The sequence below is a fragment of the Engystomops pustulosus genome, chromosome 5 (genome assembly GCF_040894005.1).
Source record: "Engystomops pustulosus chromosome 5, aEngPut4.maternal, whole genome shotgun sequence".
Classification (NCBI taxonomy): domain Eukaryota; kingdom Metazoa; phylum Chordata; class Amphibia; order Anura; family Leptodactylidae; genus Engystomops; species Engystomops pustulosus.
In genome coordinates, this window is record NC_092415.1 from 191,450,178 (window position 1) to 191,470,842 (window position 20,665).

The 20,665-nt window shown below is 42.7% G+C and overlaps 1 protein-coding gene across 2 annotated transcripts in view; it reads right to left on the bottom strand.

Annotated features, from left to right (window-relative positions):
• Positions 1–1,911: 1,911 nt before the first annotated feature.
• The window catches only part of ARMC3 (armadillo repeat containing 3), a 54,560-nt gene continuing 35,806 nt past the window's right edge, over positions 1,912–20,665 (bottom strand). For both annotated transcript variants that reach the window (XM_072154173.1, XM_072154172.1), the window contains exons 11-19: positions 19,962–20,211; positions 17,565–17,701; positions 16,783–16,951; positions 15,565–15,665; positions 14,409–14,513; positions 13,796–13,891; positions 8,080–8,286; positions 4,191–4,353; positions 1,912–2,297 (exon numbers count right to left, since the gene is read on the bottom strand). In XM_072154173.1, the coding sequence (XP_072010274.1) occupies positions 2,094–2,297; positions 4,191–4,353; positions 8,080–8,286; positions 13,796–13,891; positions 14,409–14,513; positions 15,565–15,665; positions 16,783–16,951; positions 17,565–17,701; positions 19,962–20,211 (1,432 nt within the window). In that variant the 3' untranslated portion in view covers positions 1,912–2,093. The remainder of the gene's footprint in view (positions 2,298–4,190; positions 4,354–8,079; positions 8,287–13,795; positions 13,892–14,408; positions 14,514–15,564; positions 15,666–16,782; positions 16,952–17,564; positions 17,702–19,961; positions 20,212–20,665) is intronic.

Sequence of the window (20,665 nt, forward strand, 5' to 3'; positions counted from 1 at the left end):
GGATTTTAAAAATGTTGGGTTGTCATAAGAACCAGGATTCACAATAAATCTTTATTGTAGACACATTTGATAACTGTTATAGCTGATTATTGTATCCTAAGACTATAGTACAGTAATTTACTAACATCTAGAGGTCCGTTTGTAACTAGGGGTCGTCTGTAAGTCGGGTGTTCTTAAGTAGGGGACCGCCTGTAGTCTAAGAATTAATGTGGAAATTAACAGCTCATATGCCATGTTTATCAAGCTGTCTAAGCCACTATGACACATCTGACGTACAAAAAGCTCCTAGTGTAAAAAGAACTGGCGCAAGAACCCTAATGATAACCCCCCCCCCCCCTTGATGTGTGTTTGAGATATTTCCAATATGAAATGTAAGGCTTTGTAACTTTAAAAGACAAAAATTATCATTACGTCCTCTAGGTGTCTCTCCTACCACAAGGAATCATATTTCTACTGTGTATATGCTTCTATAAAATAATCACCTCACTATTTTTTTCCGGGCCACAAAATAGAGAACAGGAGATTCTGGACTTTTTTTTTTTAAAGTGCTTTAAGGTCAATCTTGTGCATCAAGAATCGATGACAAGTCCTTTTTTTTTAAATCAAATTTCGATGCCCAGAATTATAACTTAATATGCAAGTTAGGTATCCAAGTCATGTGGAGCCATTGTAATGTGTCAGTAGCTTATCTAATTGGAAACCACTTATGACATCACCGTACACACTTGTGATGTCACAATAACTTATCAGCCTGGACATCAGAGCTGAACACAGTTGTAACTGTCATAGCAGCGAATGTTAAAGAGGACGCTTAGAATGCCGCAGTTCTTACCCTGTCATGTTATATACAGCAGCGGTCCTCAATCATTAGGCCGATGAGCACCTGAGCCTGGGTTACAAGAACTTTGTAAAACGAAACACAATAATCATATACACTCACCTTTTCCATTACCACATAATAAGAATGCAGGTATAAATAACTAAATAAGCAAAAATATTAAAAAATATGTTTTCAAAAAAGGTATAAAAATAAGTAGACTACTAGTTCATAGCAAACATCCGAAAAAAGTAATTAAAGAGAACCTACCACCACGAATCTACCTATAAAGGTAGATTGGGTGGTAGGTGGATGTAAGGGACGTGAGGAGAGCTCTTTTTAGAGCTAATCCTCACGTCCTCGCTAACTTTTGGGAAACTTTATTGACCGAATATGTAAATTTAGTTATGCGGCTACTGGGGCGTGGAGTAGCCGGCATGAGGCTACACAGCGCGGCTACTCCACGCCCCAGTAGCCACATTACTCCTCCTACCCTGTTGTGTGCGGCGCGCAGCTCCTCGTAGCTGCACGCCCTCGTCCGATATGATGGCGTTCTGCGCATGCGCAGAACGACGGCTGAGCAGTCCCAGCTCCGAGGCCGGAGCTACTCGCTTGTCAGACGAGGGCGCGCAGCTACGAGGAGCTGCGCGCCGCACACAACAGGGTAGGAGGAGTAATGTGGCTACTGGGGCGTGGAGTAGCCTCGTGCCGGCTACTCCACGCCCCAGTAGCCGCATAACGAAATTTACATATTCGGTCAATAAAGTTTCCCAAAAGTTAGCGGGGACGTGAGGATTAGCTCTAAAAAGAGCTCTCCTCACGTCCCTTACATCCACCTACCACCCGATCTACCTTTATAGGTAGATTCGTGGTGGTAGGTTCCCTTTAAGCACTTTCTTAACCCACACATGTCATTAAAGGGATTGTCCAGTTTCCACAAATACATGTTATTGTTCTCTGCTTGCTGTCATTCTATAGGAATCTTCACATTGGCCCAATAATATAGTTTCCTTGCATCCAAGTTTTATACATTTGTACAAATAGCTATCCTCAAAATGTAACATATAAATTTAAACAAACTACAACTACAGCTCTACCATAGAGAAATGTTTATTTCATAGAGAATATTGATACTAACACCGGTTGTACACAAGCAAATTTAGATAGAACTGCAGGCCTGATATTACATGCTACGTTCAGTTCAGTTCAGGCTGGAAAATCCTGCTGACAACATGGCGGAAAGTGACGTCAATAAATACAGTGGGACGGATGTGCTCTAGATGTGCTGATAGTGATCGGCCTCTGCACTTCCATGTTTCATCAAACGACCCGGCTGATGCATGAGGTCCACGATGTAAGTCTCTGGAGGAGCCTTTGTTCCGGCACGAACAGAGTCATCAAGTAACCTCACTTCATTCCACGCTCGGCCATAATCTCCTCGTGTTAGGGAACAACCAACGCCAATTCTGTCAGCTAGAGCCTGTGGTTGGAAATATATCATTACAAAAGAGGCACTGCTCATGAGTATTATATGTAATGCTGAGGAAAACCCCTGGACGGAACTTAAAGGACCTGTCACCTTTCCACTTTCTGTAACCACTGAGGCTGCTGATTGGCTGCAGCAGTCAAGTGACTGCTGACACTTCGAGCCTAGGTGGTTGTGCAAAAAACAGAACTGGAACCGGGAGCCAAAGCAGGGTCAGTAAATACAAATATGTTTGTATCTTCCTCATTTAATGGGGTATTATGACTTATCACTCATATTCTCATGGTCTAGTACACATTAATATGAATGTTATCCATATTATTTCAGCAAAGGATTGATATTTTCTTTTCCCTGTGAACACAATTTATGTCCTGCAGGGTTTGTTTCCATGCTGAGAATACAATGCCCATAAAGACCTGCACAACAGGCTGTAGCAAGTTCCTCCTTCCAGTTGAGCACACACTGCCACTGTTAAAGGGCATGTTAGCTTCTTGTTTGTTCTCTTTATGTTGGGAAACAAATATTGTCAGCTCCTTCCTTAAATTCTCCCCGGCCTTCAGCATGATGTCATTTATCATGGGAGAAGGCCCAGGGCAGCGCTGACATGCCTCTAGCCTCAGTCCACTTACAGAGAACCTATCACCAGGTTTTACACCACTAAACTATTAGTCCCCTCAGGCTGGGTATAAAATGTACTTTCTAGAATTTAATCTTTTATGTGATATCTCACCCAATTACCTATAAAAAAAATCTTTCCCAAAGTCAGACAAATATGACTCTTCTCACCTCATTCTACATGAGATGAGTCAAGTTTAGTGGTTGTAAGCGGAGTGTCACTTCAGAAGCCTCTATCTTCAGTCCCATAGGAGCTAGAAACATGCTACTGGTGTCATATTAAAGATAAGAATCTCTCAGAGCACATCTGGCTCATGGTTTTGTGAGCTACAGAACTGGACAGGCAGTTAAAAAATTGGTGTGAACTGTATCTTTATCTGTGTGTTTAGCTGCCTGTATCTCCGGTTCTGTAGCTCCTAGAACCACAAGACTGATGTTATCTGAAAGATGAGATTCTTGTCTGTAAAATGACACAATATAATATATCTTTGTACTGGAAAACCAAATATAGGGACTTCTGAAGTGGCACACACCCTGCATTCACTAAACTTGACTCATCTCAAGTGAACATGAGGTGAGAAGAGTCATATTGGCATATTTTCTTTATTGGTAAATTGGTGAGATTTCACAAAAAGGAGGACATTTCATAAAGGGCAATTCATACCCCACCTGAGAGAGGTTTAGTGCGGTAAAACTTGGTGACAGGTTCCCTTTAAGGGGGATGCAAATAGGAGATGACTGATTCCCCTATCCATATCCACATTTCACAGCTTTTCTATATTACAGGGGATCTGTTTAGACTTTCGCTATGAACGTGATGTCACAGAATGTGGAAGAGGTGACAAGACCAGAATTTAAAGATGAAAGATACTAAGTAATGTGTTTTATGTTATGAACATACCCCAATTTAGATTTCGAGTCCTCAGTGCACCAGTTGCATTGGCATTTTGTCCACCCCTGATCCCAGTGATGGGGTCCGTGCTCTAGAAATCCATAGACTGTGCAGTCAGGGGTGGAAAGAGACGCAGTGGGCCCTGTGCTGTAGGAATATTATAGCCCCTACAAGTCTGCAATCACTTCCTACATCTGGTGCTAGAATTAGCTTCTTGGGGAATGGAGGATGTGTCCCTTCTGTCTGCTTTCAATCTGTGGTTTCAGGACCTTTGAAGGACCTACAAAGGTCCTGAAATGACTTTTGAGTACATGTATATTGAGGGCAGGAACAGATGTTCGAGGAGATATAATCCCCTACTGTGTGCAGTACACACTTACCTTGTACAGCAATGCCCGGTGGTAGAATATCCCTTTCTTGATCCTTCCAATAGGAATCACATTGCTCTTTAGCTCGTACTTCAGCTCACTGACATGAAGCTCCCAGCTGAATTCATGCAATCGATCCTTCGCGATGGCCCCGCCCATCTTTTCGGCAATAAACCTTCAGCACATGTAAGCATATCCATCATTTTTCAGATTTGTGACAGTTTTCAAGTACCATCAAAAAACAAAAGTAGCTTTTTTTCCCCCTCCCTTTAAGCGTCCGCTGAGTGATTGCGGCAATTATACTCCGATCATTAAATAAATTAAAATGGTAATGTATGCAGCCGCTCGCGGCATCTTGTCTGCTAAACTGTGTTTTATACAAGATTAAAAGCCCAACATAAAAGCTTAAGATGAAACCAATTTTGGGCTGGAGTCGGTAGAAATTAAGCAAATATAGTGATTATGTAGTTAAGTGGGGGAAAAAGATATTTATTAGCACAAGGTTAGGCCGGAGATGGACGTGTTACTGAATGCAGGGCAGTAATGCTTGACCTGCAAAATTAAGAACTTTCAATGGTAGCAGCGTAGACACTGGAGAGCGGGTCTCCTTCTTACGGCAGAGGACATGTTCTAAAGGAATCTACCATCATAATCCATCATGATAAACCAGGGACACTTAGGCCCCTTCTACACTGGCGTTTTTCACGCGCGAGTTCTGCGCGTGCATTTGACGCGCAGAACTTGCATTGCACTCTGTCCCATTGTATTCAATGGGTCTTTCTTCATTAGCGTTGTTTTGCACGCGCGTGCTTGCGTTCGTTTGCACGCGCGTCAAAATCGCAGCATGCTCTATTTTTGCGAGTCACGCGCGTTTTTCACGCCCCATTCAAGTCTATGGAGATGCATCAAGAACGCATTGCACTCGCAATCATTGCAAGTGCAATGCGAGTGCAATGCGTTTTAAACGTAAGGGTTGCTAGGTGACCAGAATAACAGTATTTCCCCTGCTCGCGAACGATCATTTAATTAAAAAAACACAATGAAGAACAGTGAAGAATAGAATAAAACCAGTGAACACAGTGAAAACAGTGACCACAGGATCATTTAAGATAAAAACACAGTGCAGAACACAGTGCAGAATAGATTACAGATGTTCGGCACATCTGCTTACTTGTCGGGAGATACGCGCGGAACGGTGCGGCCAAAATAGCATGTGAAGAACAATATATATGTGTGAAGAATACATTGCAGATGTATTTAAACATCTGCAATGTATTCTTCACACACATATATATTGTTCTTCACATGCTATTTTGGGCGCACCGTTCCGCGCGTATCTCCCGACAAGTAAGCAGATGTGCCGAACATCTGTAATCTATTCTGCACTGTGTTCTGCACTGTGTTTTTCTCTTAAATGATCCTGTGGTCACTGTTTTCACTGTGTTCACTGGTTTTATTCTATTCTTCACTGTTCTTCACATCTGCTAATTTGTCGGGAGATAATATACGCGCGCGGAACAGTGAAGAATAGATCGCAGATGTTTGCAACTTATCAGAAGACATTATTTTTTAATTAAATAACCCATTTTAATCCCAAACCATGGTCCCTTTGAAAAATGCTCGATTCTACCATTGACTCGCGCGTGAAAAATGCGCCGAAAACGCAAAAAAAACGCTAACAAAACGCGCGTGTAAAACGCAAAAACGCTAATTACTCCAAGGAAAAATGGAACAAAAACGCAGCCAAAAACGTCAGTTTTTCACGCATTGCACCCTGACGTGAAACGCAACGCTAGTGTGCAAGAGGCCTTAAGCTATATTCACACTGCCGTTGCCCGCCCGTACCGTACCGTAGCGGGCAACGGCAGTGTATGGGGAGAGGAGGAGGAGGTGAGCGCAGCTCACCCCCGCCCCTCTCCATAGCAACCTATGGTGCACGGCGCCGTATTACGGGAAAAGATAGGACATGTCCTATCTTTTTCCCGGGTACGGAACGGTACGGTGCCGCACGTGTGCTGCACCGTACCGCTCCCGAAGGGTGCCGTGCGCCCATAGGAGTGTATGGGGGATGTATATTGGCCGTATATACGTCGGCCGTATATACGTCCTCCATACGTTCGTGTGAATGTAGCCTTACTCATAGATCCAGGCACCGTGACTGTGGTATCTTCTTATATTTGTTATCCATGGCCTCCTGCCTTCTAAAATCAACTTTTCTAATCATGCTAATGAGGCAGAAGGGGTCTGAGAGAACCAGAGCCCCTCCATACTGTAGCTTCACAGGCTGTTACACTGCCTATCCCTCACCCTCTGCAATTCCTCCTCCCTCTATAACATAGTGGGAGGGGGAAATGCTCCTGTACAGTGTAACAGCCCAGTACCAGAGGATCCTCAGATGGGCCTAGGCTCTAATTTAATAGTAGAGCCCAGAAACACAGAGGAAGACATCCTAATTTGGAGACTAGTAGGGTCCATTTCCTAGGGGATGATGAAGGGTGGGCATCAGAATAATGTAATTAGTGGGGCCAAGTAACCCCAGTGCAACATAGTAACAGCCTGCAATGTTAAAGCACAGAGGGGCTCTGGAAACACCCCCCCCCCCCCAGAGCTCTTCTGGCTCATTTGAAGATTACCACAGTCCCGGTGCCTGGATCTATGAGTAAGTGCTCTTGGTTTATCATGATGGATTTTGATGGTAGATTTTCTTTAACCTGTACCTAATATTTCCCCAAACTAAGTATTAATTAATATTACAATAAGTGTAGTAACAAGATAAGTAAAACTCTATAACACTCTACTCTTTAGTAACACTCACTGACCATTCTACAAATTGAAATCTGCATATTTAGCCTTCTTGTTCTATCTCTATTCCTCAGTTGTCTCTGTGTTGGTGGGGGAGACTGGTCGTTATGATGTCTCCCGTATACTGCACACGTAATGGGATCCTGGTTAATAATAGTTTTAGTCTACTCACCCCCTACACAATTACCCCCTGCACTCTCTTCTATGCACTTTCGGACTGTCCCACCAGAGCATCAGTGATTCCTCCAGTCGGCCCCAGGTTCTAACACTTTATAATGGTCCCAAAAGATCTTCATTTGGAAGTGAATGGAGTAATCATTGAATATTATGATCTATTTCATATAGGACAATTCTGATATTATAGATCATTAGATTTTATTGATGATACATCCTACATGATGTGATTTTCTAATGGTGTTTTATGGTTGAAGGGTGGGGCCTCAAGATCACCACCTATGGTAGGCCCAAAAACATGCCAGTCTGACACTGCTTCTATGTACTATGACCTCTAGAACTATTCATTTGTGCAATTACTTCTATGATAATAATAATGGAGAATCAAAGCATCTGAATTGTATTGGCACTAGCTAAACCAAGGTACGGAGTTTGAAAAGTGTTATCCCCGAAATCCCCAGGTTGAAGTTACCTCGTTTATTATATCATATTTGGTATAATGAGCAATCAGGGATGTGCCAGCAATGAGGCAAGCTGAGCCTCTCGCCTCAGGCAGCAGAACCTGCAGCAAGATGGGGCAGCATGAGGGGTCAGTGACCTGATGTAAAGCACGAACAGCCACTTAACAGTAGTGGGGTGAGACAATGCATGTAGACTACACCTAGTAAAAAATTTACTTGATATACTAGTGCTGGATAGGGAGGAGAAGGGGCATCTATAGTTCACCTCAGGCGGCAGAAAGTTTAGGTTCACCCCTGAGTATAATGGACAACCACTGTGAAGCCACTACATTGACCAACTTGAGGCTTCCTCTTGGAGTAATGGCGTTGATGATAAATGACCCATATATCAATGAAATTCAGAAAAATTATCCGGGAAATGACAGAATTAGCTAGATGGGTCATTGGAGATAATATTTACTTACTTTGCTAAAGCAACAACCTGCTCCCTGGGGTGAGGGAGAGGAAGGATTGTACTGGTGACTTCAGCGATGTAGTCAATCAAGTCTTGGTCAACGGGTGGAGACCACGGAGTTATCGGAGGAAGGGGCTCAGGTTGGGTTATCGCTGGCGGTATCTCTTCGTCTTCTTTCGTCTTCTCTTCTTCTTTCTTCGCCCTATTCTTTATTTTGCTGAAATGGATTGTCACATATTTTATATTTACGCAGAAGTCACAAATGTCGTTCAATACACAGTCTCATAGTTCAGGAGCCAAGTTAAATGTTGTACCCCATAGCTGGAGGCAACTAGTCCACATGTCACCAAGTGTGGGAAATCCCAGGTCAAATTGGGGCATCTCAATATACATCAAATACTCAGAGACATCAATGTACATCAAATACTCGGAGACCTCAATGTACATCAAACACTGATGATGCAGTGGATTTAGCCAAATTCTTGCTCTATTTTCAATCTGCAAACACTCCACCCACACAGATGTCTCAAAACCATAGTGCTCATTATGATTAAAACTAGCAGCTTGCAGCCACCACTAGGGGGAGCTATATACATATGAATAAATACAGTTTACATTGAATTCAATAAAAGCTGTAAAAATATTGATGTAAAAATGCTAATAATGCAGCATTTAATCCCCATGGTCCCACAGCAGAGGCTAGAACTACATACACATTGAACACAACTTTTTCATAATGTTTTGCCGTTCCTTTTTCTTACAGAAATGTTATTAATTTAATTAATTTTCTATCCCTACATTCTGTAACAGTATTCCACCACAGTTCACAATAAGATGCGCCCCACAACTGGTTACACACATTGGGCAATTACCGTATACATTTCTAGGAAGAATAACAGAGGAACAGCACAAGATAACAAAGATTTTTATTTAATTGCTAATAAAATTATTAACTTAAAGAAAAGTTTATTCCTTGTAATATCAATTTCATTAATGTTATCCAATCACAGTGGGGGGGGGGGTTGTCTATTTGAACATTTTTAGGAGGAATGGCATATAGAAAAATTAGAACGATTTAGAATTCCATCACAAAAGGTGACGCATCCTTAAGGGGGTCAGCATCCCAGTCTAGCTTTAAAGGGGTTGGTCCAAGTTGTAAAGCTACTCCCAATCCACAGGAGTCGGACTTGATCCCTGGGATCCCACCTGATAATGAGAATATGCTAGGACCCCCTCAATCTAGGGATCCTGAATGGAGCAGCAGGTTAAGCATACACACTGCCACCTCCTTCATTCTCTATGGGTGCGAATACAGAGCTCAGTCCCACAGAGAGAAAGTCGAGCGGCAGTAAACATTTATTAGGGGCAGTGAGACCCCCTTACTAGTGACCCCCGGGGGCATTATGTTTTACATGTTTTGGACTTTCCGCTGTAACTTCAAATACCATCCTCATTCTCCAACACTTGTAACCTTCAATCACACCCTATAACTCCTTGTCTTCTGATAACCCTATAACCCGGCCTTGGGTCACCCCTTGGTTCCAAAACTGCCTCTTTATAACTACATAAGCTTCCTTATCACCCCTGCTTCTCTGCTTTCCTGTTTTAGATTATAAGCTTATATGCACAGAGCTCTTTTCTCGCCTTCATACTTTACACTTACTGTTGAATTTGTCCTATTTTATTATATTAGACACATCCGGAGGGGAATTCACAAAAAAATCTCTCCTGGACATAAGACTATAGAAAAAAACCACGACATCTAAAACATATTGTTCCCCTCTGCCATTTATTAGGCGAGACCTATCGACACGGCTGTGCAACAAAGGACACGCAAAAATGTGCAGTATATGGGGAAGCATAAATATACACACGAAATGTTTTCCTTTCGGTGACAAATTTGGGTTACAATAAGAGTTAGTGTCTATAAATCACACGTTTCTGGACAGATTAATTAATACCACATTGACAGAAGTGGAAGAATAAGGTTCCAGCCGACCTTTGCCAAGCGAGGAGGAGACACGTTGTTTGTAAGATATATTGTCTGCAATATTGTTTTAAACCAAGTCGCCGAATTTAGATGAACTACAGAAAAACGTCTCCGAAAACTACACAGGCTGAAATACTGTGCGTCTGGAGGAATAGAAGAGGAAATACAACCAAAGATTTGTGTCCAGGATAGTAACTCCGAAACTTCTTACCGTAAAAATATTACCTCCGGAGGACCCCGCTGCAACAACCCCAACTATGTGATGGACAGTTCTCACTGTTACTACTGAAGCTTAAAGGGATCATCCAAAACATGTGAAGAGCAAATCATTCAAGATTCACTTTGATGAAGCTTTGCCGAATTTTTTGTAGGATTCAATTCCGGTTCACATCCATTCAGTCTGATCCGATGTAACAATTGTCTTGGAAATTGGTGTATAACACCCTCTAGTCATCTAAAACACAGACTTGTCTATATCATTTTGTTCATTTTGTATGAGTGTTAACATTTTCAGTTTTCACATAAATGCTACAAAAACTAAAGCCTAACGGATGTGGTGCAAATGGACAAAAACAGAAACCATCCAAAAATTTTTTAACTGAGATGTTTTTATCATATATGTACACAAGATTTGTCCAAAGCGAACAGGAAAATATTCAGACACGATTCGGTGCCAGATTAGTAACAAATATAAGAAAAGATTCGCTCATCTCTACTGACAATTAAAGGTGATTGGTGTGGATTAGACATATGCAGACCTGACGTCCCGGTTCGGGTTCGGCCACTTGACCCAGACGTATTACTGGATTGGTGGACAAACAGCCAATCAGGTAAATGACGAGAGTTCCGCCTGGCCAATCATAGCATGTCTAATTGCTAGGCGCATTCATTTTGATTGCCTATTCGGCCACTAATCAGGTAATATGTCCAAGTCAGGTTGCCAAACCAGTAATCCGTACCGGGAAAAGGGGTCCGCTAACACTATCCCCCCCAGAGTCCTTCTGACTCATTTTCATAATTTTAAAAGTTGATTTTAGAAGGAAGGAGGCCATAGATAACAAATATAAGATGATTACTACAGTCCCGGTGCCTGAATCTATGGGTACGTTTCTCTGGTTTATCAGGAAGGATTTTGATGGTAGTTTTCCTTTAAATACCGTCAAATAAAATTCGCCTTATTACATATAGAATAGTTACCTTCTAAAGCAGCCAATGAATAATGAGGGTGATTTTCCCTGCATGATATTGTTAATAAAGGACCAGACTCATTGGAGATAAGCTGCGGGACTGGTGCGGGTGATGTGTTGCCCTGATATCCATCACGTGAAGCCCCGCTGTTAGAAAACACATCTGCTTCAATTTAGTTGTTCGTTAATTCAGAATGAAAAAAAAAGAATCGTCTGACACATCCCATGGCACATATGTCTTTCAGTAGAGGATTTCTGAATCCTGGAGAAAACTGTACATGATTTTTCGGCTGCACATGGTTCCTATTAATTAGTGTAAAGTGAAAACATCTGTCGGGAGAACAATTTTACATATGCTGCAGTCTTGGGTGGCTCGTAGCGGAGGAAAAATGATAGCCGTGCTCTCTGGCGCGTATGAACGCATCCCGCCTACACGTGATGGCTGCAGCGTATAATGCAGATATATCTGCTGCAGAGCAATAACCTGTGATTCTCGGATAGAAGGCTACCTCACCATAGCCATTCAGTACGTGAGCCCTCTTCATACACCCTTCACAGCGTGAAGGGGTTAATAATAATAATTCCTTTATTTATATAACACACACAGATTATGCAGCGCTGCACAGAGCTTTCCAAATCAGTCCCTATCCCCATTGGGGTTTACAATCTCATCAACCTACCAGTATGTTTTTTGGAGTGTGGGAGGAAACCGGAGGACGCGGAGGAAACCCACTTAAAAGAAAACTTCCTGCAGAATTGGTGTATGAGGACCTCCTAACTCTAGCAACTATGTAAGGAAGAATCCAGAGAGAGACGGATTTCCATAAAAAGTCACGGTAGACATTAAGTATCCATCAAGCATGTATGGACAATGTGTTGAGGGCTTACGTATTTTGGGCCTATAACGACTTTTATGTCATCAAGAGAATCTCTGTACGCAAAGAGATTGGTTTCAGCACAATTTGGCGATGAGGTTAAAAATCCCTTCTTTTATCTTATTCCATATTAGAATCTTTAATTCACGGCCATTAAATCACATTGTTGCGAAGAAACTGTAAGTCGACGCGTTTAAGATGCGCACTTATTCATGACCTATCCGGCTAAGCTTTCCAGACATGTGATCACTGTTTCTCAGAAATCTGTTGTTTTCATTTTCACCTTTATGCAAATGAGCTTCTAAATGCACAGGGGGCTTGTGCACTAGTTTTAGCACCAGTCATTTAAACAATAATCTCCCATAGAAGGTACAGAAGGAAGAGAGTGTGAGTAGGAAGTAAGGGGTGTGTCTACTCCCAGTGAAGTAAGGGGTTCATTTGCATAAAGACAAAAAAAGTATTTTTTTCTAAAATAAAAGATTCTTGTAAAACGGGAAAGGTATTTCTGGAAACCTTATAAAATGCCCCAAACTTTGCTGGTCATAATTGTTGAGTGATTTGAGACAGGGCTGTGGAGTCGGTAATCCAATCTTCTAACTCCAAAATGAACACTGACTCTGACTCCATGGGAGTTATTTATCATAAGACCAGCTCTTTGGGTCAGTTCTATGTCTATTTTCGGAACACCACTGCCCATCAGATTCATTGAAGTGGATTTAGCCCTTTTAGTAGATGTTCTTATGGTCTATTTTCTCTCTTATGGGGGGATATTTATCATACACTGGCGCTCGTGCGACAGTGTATGATAGCCCCGCCGCTGCAAATTCGCAGTCCGATACATGAAGAGGCTTCTGCCTCTTCATGTATCGGGCTGCCAGCAGCGCAGCGTCTATCCTACGCCAGGCAGGGCCTGGCGTAGAAAAACACGTAGCCGGCGACTTTTCACGTATGAAAAGTCGCCGGCAGCAGCGAGTGCGCAGGCGCGGGGACAGTAACGCCCCGCGCCAGCCCTCTACCGTCCGGCCGTGCCCTCCGCTCGGCCGGCCGTGCCCCCTTCACGCCCCACTGATGTGAAGGTGGCGGATCGGGGCAAATAATCGTAAAAGCTAGCATTTGCGATTATTTCAGGGCCTCTGCGCCACTGGCGGTGTGCAGAGGTCCTGATAAATATCCCCCAAGGTCTCTATTTTCAAAAAGTCCCAAAAAAAGTCTCAAAATGCATAAAAAGTCTCAGCACATACACCAGCAGGGGAGTGGAGTAACTGTGAGACCTTTTATGGGACTTGAAAAAGTCCCAAGTCATGACTCTGGTTTTGCAGTGTTGTACTAGCAGTAGTTCTATGTTTACGCCAGATAAATGAAGAGGTCTATACTTTTTAGCAGTGAAAAGTCTCAAGAAGCCTCAATGCAACCAAAAAAATTCAAGGTTTCCTGATGACTTTAGCAGTTTTAACATGAAAGCGGCCATTCCTCCTCAGTGCCTTATTCATCTGTAGATCTGCACACAATTACCTCAACTAAAAGCCTCGGCAAGAGGAACAACACATCTAATTATTATCATATAACACACACACAAGACAGAACAATAGAGTTTTCTATTTGTGTGTCCATAAATATTTTTCTTGTTTTATAACCCTACAAAAGGTTAAAGGATTAGGAGTCGCACAAATTTACCTTGAAGATTTTTCCTTGGGGCCACTTCTGCTTAGTGATGGAGATCGCCCTGAAGGAAGATCTTGTTTGTCATCAACTGGAGATTGAACATTTCTCCTACGGAGATGAAAATAAAGTTGTGGATTTTGACTTTCTTGTTGACTGACCTTCTTTCGATCTGATTCTTTGTGGCTGAGAATTTGGCTCATGTATGTACAGCCTTGGGCCCTTTGTAGGCGGCTGTGTGCTCAGTGGGGCCATACCTGGGAGCAGGACACATCCAGGTGCAGAAGGGAGGGGTGTGAGTTCTCCTTACCCCTCCCTTCTCCATAGGAGGCCGGCGTCCAGGTCGTGAAATTGTCCAAAGATAGGACATGTCAGGCTCACACACGCTGCAATGGGCAATACGCCAATTCAAGTTGCCTATTGATGTGAATGTGGCCACTTTTTACCCCCTTCTGTGTGCAAGGGACTTTATTTGCAATATTTCACCTCTTGGCCAGAGGATATCACAGCTACACAGAGATTTACAAAGCTTTCTGGCTTTTCAACCCCACACACTACATTGGGTGTAATAATGTGGGGTGGGCAAGGGGCGGGAAGGAAGGATTATGGAGCAATAGATGTCACATACCCAATTTTTTCTCTAGAAGCGCTCCTGCTGTGTGAGGAAGGGGATCGGCCATGATTTGGCTCTTGCGCTGGCTTCTCCTCCTCTGGCGGTGGTGTGGGTGCAATCCTGGAAGTATAGTTGGGCTATTATTAATATATCTATGTGATCTAAAACAAGCATTAGAGAACATCTGCAAAGGGAAAGACTCGTCAAGACATTGGGGCAGATTTACTTACCCGGTCCAGTCGCGATCCAGCGGCGCGTTCTCCGACGTTGATTCGGGTTCTGCCGGGATTCACTAAGGTCGTGCGCCCGATGTCCACCGGGTGTCGCTGCTGCGCTGAAGTCGGAATTCACCTCCTCCGTTTAGGTGCAGGTAAGTGCTATTTTTGCGGCACAATTTTTTTTTAAAATTCCACGTTTTTTTCCGAATTCGTCGGGTTTTCCGACGGGCACGCCCCCCGATTTCTGTTGCGTGAAAGTCGCCGCCTGTGCGCCACAATCCGATTGCATGCGCCAAAATCCCGGGGCAATTCGGCGCAAAACTGAAAAATGCAGGAAACCCGGCTTTGCACGGTGTTGCACTACCAGTAGTTCTATGTTTAGGCAAGATTCATGAAGTGGTGTATATAGTCCTGTGAGACTTTTTAGCAGTGAAAAGTCTCAAAAACCCTCAACTTTGAGACTTTTTTATTCCAAAAAAAGCCCAGGAAAACTAATGATATATAACCCCCCTTGTGTTCATATAGGATATGCTTTTCCTGCCCTCCCCCTGCTGATTGACAGCTTTCTCCCACTGTAGCTTGCTAAGGCAAAGTTCACATTTCCATTAGGTCTTCAGTTATTTGCATCAGTTATTGTGAGCTAACACCAGGGGTGGTGGAAGGAAAAGAGCAGGCGCAAGTCTTTCCATTATAGCGTACCTATGCAGATAATAAAAACAAATAATACAAATAATCTTAATAATTAAAGAAATTTCCCCAGAATAGAATCCATTCTCAGTGGAAATCTAATTGGAACCTCATAACTTCCAGATAAGTTGGGAGACTAAAGGGAGGAAACAGGGAAGGGGTTGTCCTGGACTTGAGAAAGATGAGTATATTTTTTTTTACACCTTTCCCTTTAACGTGGCTTCTATTTATCTGCCTTCAATAAGAAATACATTAAAAAGACTCACAGTTCTGGATATTTTGTGTTGACTAATATAACAGCCCGGTTCTGGTTTGGCGGCTGCTTGCTGAGTTCTTCTAAGGATGGTAACTTTGCACTAGGTTTTAGCTGAAAGGAAACAAATATCGTGTTGATGCACATTTAAATGGGTTGTCCAAGGGTTGAAAAACATGGCTGCTTTATTCTAAAAATAGCTCCTCTCATGACCGTGGGTAGTGCTGTGAATTACAATTAAGTTCTGTTTATTTCTGTGCCGTGTACTTGGAAACTGGAAAAAGGTTTCATTGTTTGGGGGATAGGATGATGTGTTGTGTAAAAGTATTGGTCGTCCCAAACTTCTTCCATTTAAGGATTAGGAAGGCCACTGTGCTCTTAGGAACCTTGAGTGCTGCAGAAATTCTTTTGAAACCCTGGCCAGATCTGTGTCTGAGCTCCATGGGCAGTTCTCAAGACCTCATGATTCTCATGTGCTGTGACATGCACTGTGAGCTGTGAGGTCTTATATAGACAGGTGTGTGTCTTTCCTCATAAAGTCCAATATTTAATTAGACACAACTGTACTCCAACGAAGGACTAGAACCATCTCAAGGAGGATCAGAAGGAAATGGACAGCATGTGAGTTAAATATGAATGCCAAAGCAAACGGGTTGAATATTTATGACCATGTGATATTTCAGTTTTTCTTTTTTTTTTTTTATAAATTAGCAAAAATATCCACATGATGGGGTGCAGAGTGTGCATTAATGAGCAAAAAAAGAACTCTTCTGATCTTAGCAATAGACTGTAATGAAACAAAGAGTGAAAAATTTAAAGGGGTCTAAATACTTTCAGTACCCACTGTACAGGGAGATGGTAATATAGATCTCACAGCTATGCAATCCTTTAACAGACTCCCAGCTTCACCAATCATAGCCCTCTGATGATGTCACGGAGGGCGTCAACCCAGATTTAAAGATAACGGCGCACGGGAGCCATGGTCAGGTGCCAACACCTGCCACGTATGGAGAGGGCTTGGTCCGTGAGCCCTCTCTATACACCACTTCATAAGCGCCCACCATATATTTATGTTGAGGTGAGAAGAGTCATATTTGTACTGAGATGAGTCACTTTTAGAGGATACATCTATGTCTACATGGGAAGGCATATCTTTTATATGGTGCAGAAAGGTGGATGTGCGTTGTAAAGCCGATAACACTACAATTGAGGAGGCCAACACGGCACGTACCCGTCCATGGTCGTAAAACCCGTCCTTTATAAGGTTGCTGTAGGATAAGTGTCCTTTCTGGTTGTACTTCAGGGAGAGGTTGTTATCCAGCATCTTGCTTTCAGCTAATTCACTAAAATTGTTTCTACGACTTGTAGAAAGGTTCATCTCTTGGAGAATTTCAAAGGCCCTAAACAGATACAAGATATATAACAAATTTGAGGTGAAAGGACCTAAACAGAAGATGTAATTGGCTGGGGACACATGTGGAGTAGAAATTAGAGACAAGCAGACCCAAACTTTAGGATCAGTGGGGGAGATTTATCACAAGTGTCTGAGAGCAGAACTGTTCTAGTTGCCCATGGCAACCAATGAGGGAACAGCTTTCATTTTCCCTCAGCTGTTTATAAAATGAAAGCTGAGCTCTGATTGGTTGACATGGACAAGTAGAACAGTTTAACCTCAGACACTTCAGATAAATCTCCCTCAGTGTCTTCAATTCGGCAGCTCCGCCTAACCCGGACATGTTGGGCTTCAGACCAACCAATCAGGCATGTTTACACTCCTAGCAACTAGGAATTGCTGTGATTGGCCAGGTGTGTCTACCAGTGTCCACCTGGCCAATCACAGCCATTCCTAGTTGCAACTAGCGTAAAGCTGTGCAACACATTAAGCAAAATGTCTGGGTTAGGTGGAGCTGGGGAACGGAGAACACAGAACCCAAAATTCGGGTCCGCTTATCTCTAATGAGGTTTAATCACAGCTGCTGTTGAGTGTCATTTTAAAGGGAACGTCTTACTTACCCGAATTTGTACAATTCGGCCGCAATCACTTCATCACTTGCAAACACAGCGATGGCCCAGCATGTATTTCTCCTCACTTCATCATGGTTGGAGTTGAGAAGCTTCACAAGATGGATCAGACCTTCTGCATTCCTAAACTAAATAAACATGATCAATAAAGTCTTTCTATATCCCCAAATGCAGTGTTCCCAAAACTACTGCGTACCTTGTACACGTCTACTGTATCTACCCTGACTTGTGGCACCTTAGGATTTTAAAAGTCTAATACAAGTCAATGGGGGGGGGGGGGACATGTATCACTCTTATTTCTTTCTTTTCCATTTTTTGTTTTGTTTTTTTGGTGAGACTTTTTGCAGTTTGAGACTTTTTAGGTGCAGAATCAAGCAGTGTACCAAAGTTAGCTGCCTCAAAGATTTAATGCAGTACAGACGGTACTTAAGGACACCCAACTTACAGACGACCCCTAGTTACAAACGGACCCCTCTGCCCACTGTGACCTCTGGTGAAGTCTCTGGATGTTACTATAGTCCCCGGCTGCAATAATCAGCTGTAAGGTGTCTGTAATGAAGCTTTATTGATAATCCTTGGTCCCATTACAAAAATTTTTGAAACTCCAATTGTCACTGGTACAAAAAATTTTTTTGTCTGGAACTACCATCATAAAATATACAGTTTCGACTTACATACAAATTCAACTTAAAGGGAACCTACCACCACGAATCTACCTATAAAGGTAGATCGAGTGGTAGGTGGATCAATAGGACGTGAGGAGAGACCTTTTAAGGGCTAATCCTCACGTCCTGCACTTTTTTGGAAACTTTTATTAGAGTTATATGTAAATTTTCTTATGCGGCTACTGGGGCTTGGAGTAGCCGCATCTGAGGTTACGCGGGGCGGCTACTCCACGTCCCAGTAGCCTCTTTTCTCCTCCTACTCACAATCTTCGTCACGCAGCTCCTCGTAGCTGTGCACCCTCGTCTGACGATCCTGCTGTCTGCGCATGCGCATGGTTTGTGCAGCTCCGGCTTTGGAGCAGTGACCGCGCAGTATCTGAATGAGGTTGGGCTTGGGTCCTGCTACTCTATTCAAGCTATAGAAGTGTCAGAAATTGCTGAGAACAGCACTCTAATTCTAAATGTGAGTACTGGTAATACCTGGACGCTGAGCTCATCAATTTCTATACAAATTAATGAATGGAGTGTCAGGATGCATTCCCCCATTTTTGTGAATAGTGTATTCGGTGCTCATGATAGGTGGGGGTCCACACTAGTCACATCCCCAGTGATCAGATCGTTATGCTGTGGGAACGGAGATAACAATAATCTTTGGATAGCACCTAATCAACCCCAATGGGCAGGATTAGGGAAAAATCAGCAGTCAATTTCTTACTAATTATGACAACATTGATCAAGAACGAAAAAGCAGGTGAAGCACCATTCATTTTCTATGGCACTATCGAAGATAGCCGAGCGCTGTGCCCAACTTTCACCGGCCATGACTTCTTTGCTGCTTTACCAACCTCAATCAGAAAGTTATGCCCTATCACAGGTAGAAGAGAATTTTTTTTTAAATTGGAGCCAATCCCCTTCCTTTCCATATAAGTTTAGGCGTTGAATATTTTGTATAATTTTCCATCATTTGTCTTTTATTTTACGTCAATCATTAACAGCATGATAAACAAATAAAAAGTATAGTTAGGATATTAAAAGTGCCATCACAGTGCGCTTAATGTATACAATTAATATCACCCTGCACAGGCCATCATCATGGCAGGACATGACATGTGAGCGCTGATTGATTGATTGATAGAGGTAATCCGCCAGATGATGAGGGTTTAATGCCTTGCAGTGATTTCCTATACTCTAAATCATCTTCATCATTCTCACATTTGCAAAGTGCATTACCTTCTTAGATCGAAGACTGACTCTATATGAAGGAAGATTATTACTACTTAAATGTGCGCTATGCACATAGCTGCTGCGACCAGTGTCAGACTGGCCCACTGGAGCATCGGAGAAGCCTCCGGTGGGCCCCAGGTTCTAACACTTTATATTGGACCCCAAAAATCTTAATTTGGAAGTGAATTGAGTAATCATTTGATATTAAGATCTATTTCAAATAGAATGATTCCGATATTATAGATAGTTGGTCATACATTCTACATCATATGGTTTTGATTTATGGTATTTTATGGTTGAAGTGTGGGCAGTCAAGATCACCATCTCTGGGAGACCCAACATATGCCAATCTAATACTGGCTCGGTCTGTTGGTACTGCTTGAGTTTAAGATGTATGGTAAGTGTCTGATCACTAGAGATCCCCCAAGGGTACAATGGAGCCCCATTATCGTGATCCAGGGGGGGGGTCACAAACCTCATTATATGTAAAGCCACTTACCTCAGTTCTTGCTTCTGCATCACATCCCAAGGCAGCCACAGTAAGTAGGGCTTTCCTAAGGACCAAATTACTAGATGACTGCAGTGTAGCCACAAGGGCCGTCATAACACCGTGACTTTCCAAAGCGAGCCGCAGCGATTCTTGAGTGGCCATGTTGATGAGGACTGTGCACGCGTTGGCAATCACTCCTTCTCCTTTGTCCTTCAGTAGACTGACCAGGGCATCAATTCCATCAGCTTCTACCACTGCACTGATTGAAAGGGAGAAGAAAAATTTGAATAAAATTGATCTTTATTCTATCTCCCATATTGTAAGGCCCAAAGTTGGACTCACACTTCTCATTTTTTGCTCCTATCCTCCCAAAATCCATAACTTTTTAAGGATTCTGTTTACACTGATGTACGAGGGCTTTATTTATACAGTATTTCCGTTCTAGGGAAAGTTGATTTGAACTTTTATATTTTTTAAAATGTACATTTTTTTTAGGGAATAACTTGCTGATTGTTGGGGTTCTAAGTGGTGGGACCACGGATCATAAAAACAGGGGTCGCAAAATAAACAGAGCAGCCGCTTGCACATGCGTCCTGACACTCCACCCCAAGGCATCCCGTGATCCATGGGGGTCCCAGTGATAAATAAGTTATTCCCATGCTCTGCTGACCTACACCACATTTGCAGACACAGACACCCTTTCTTGTTCGTTA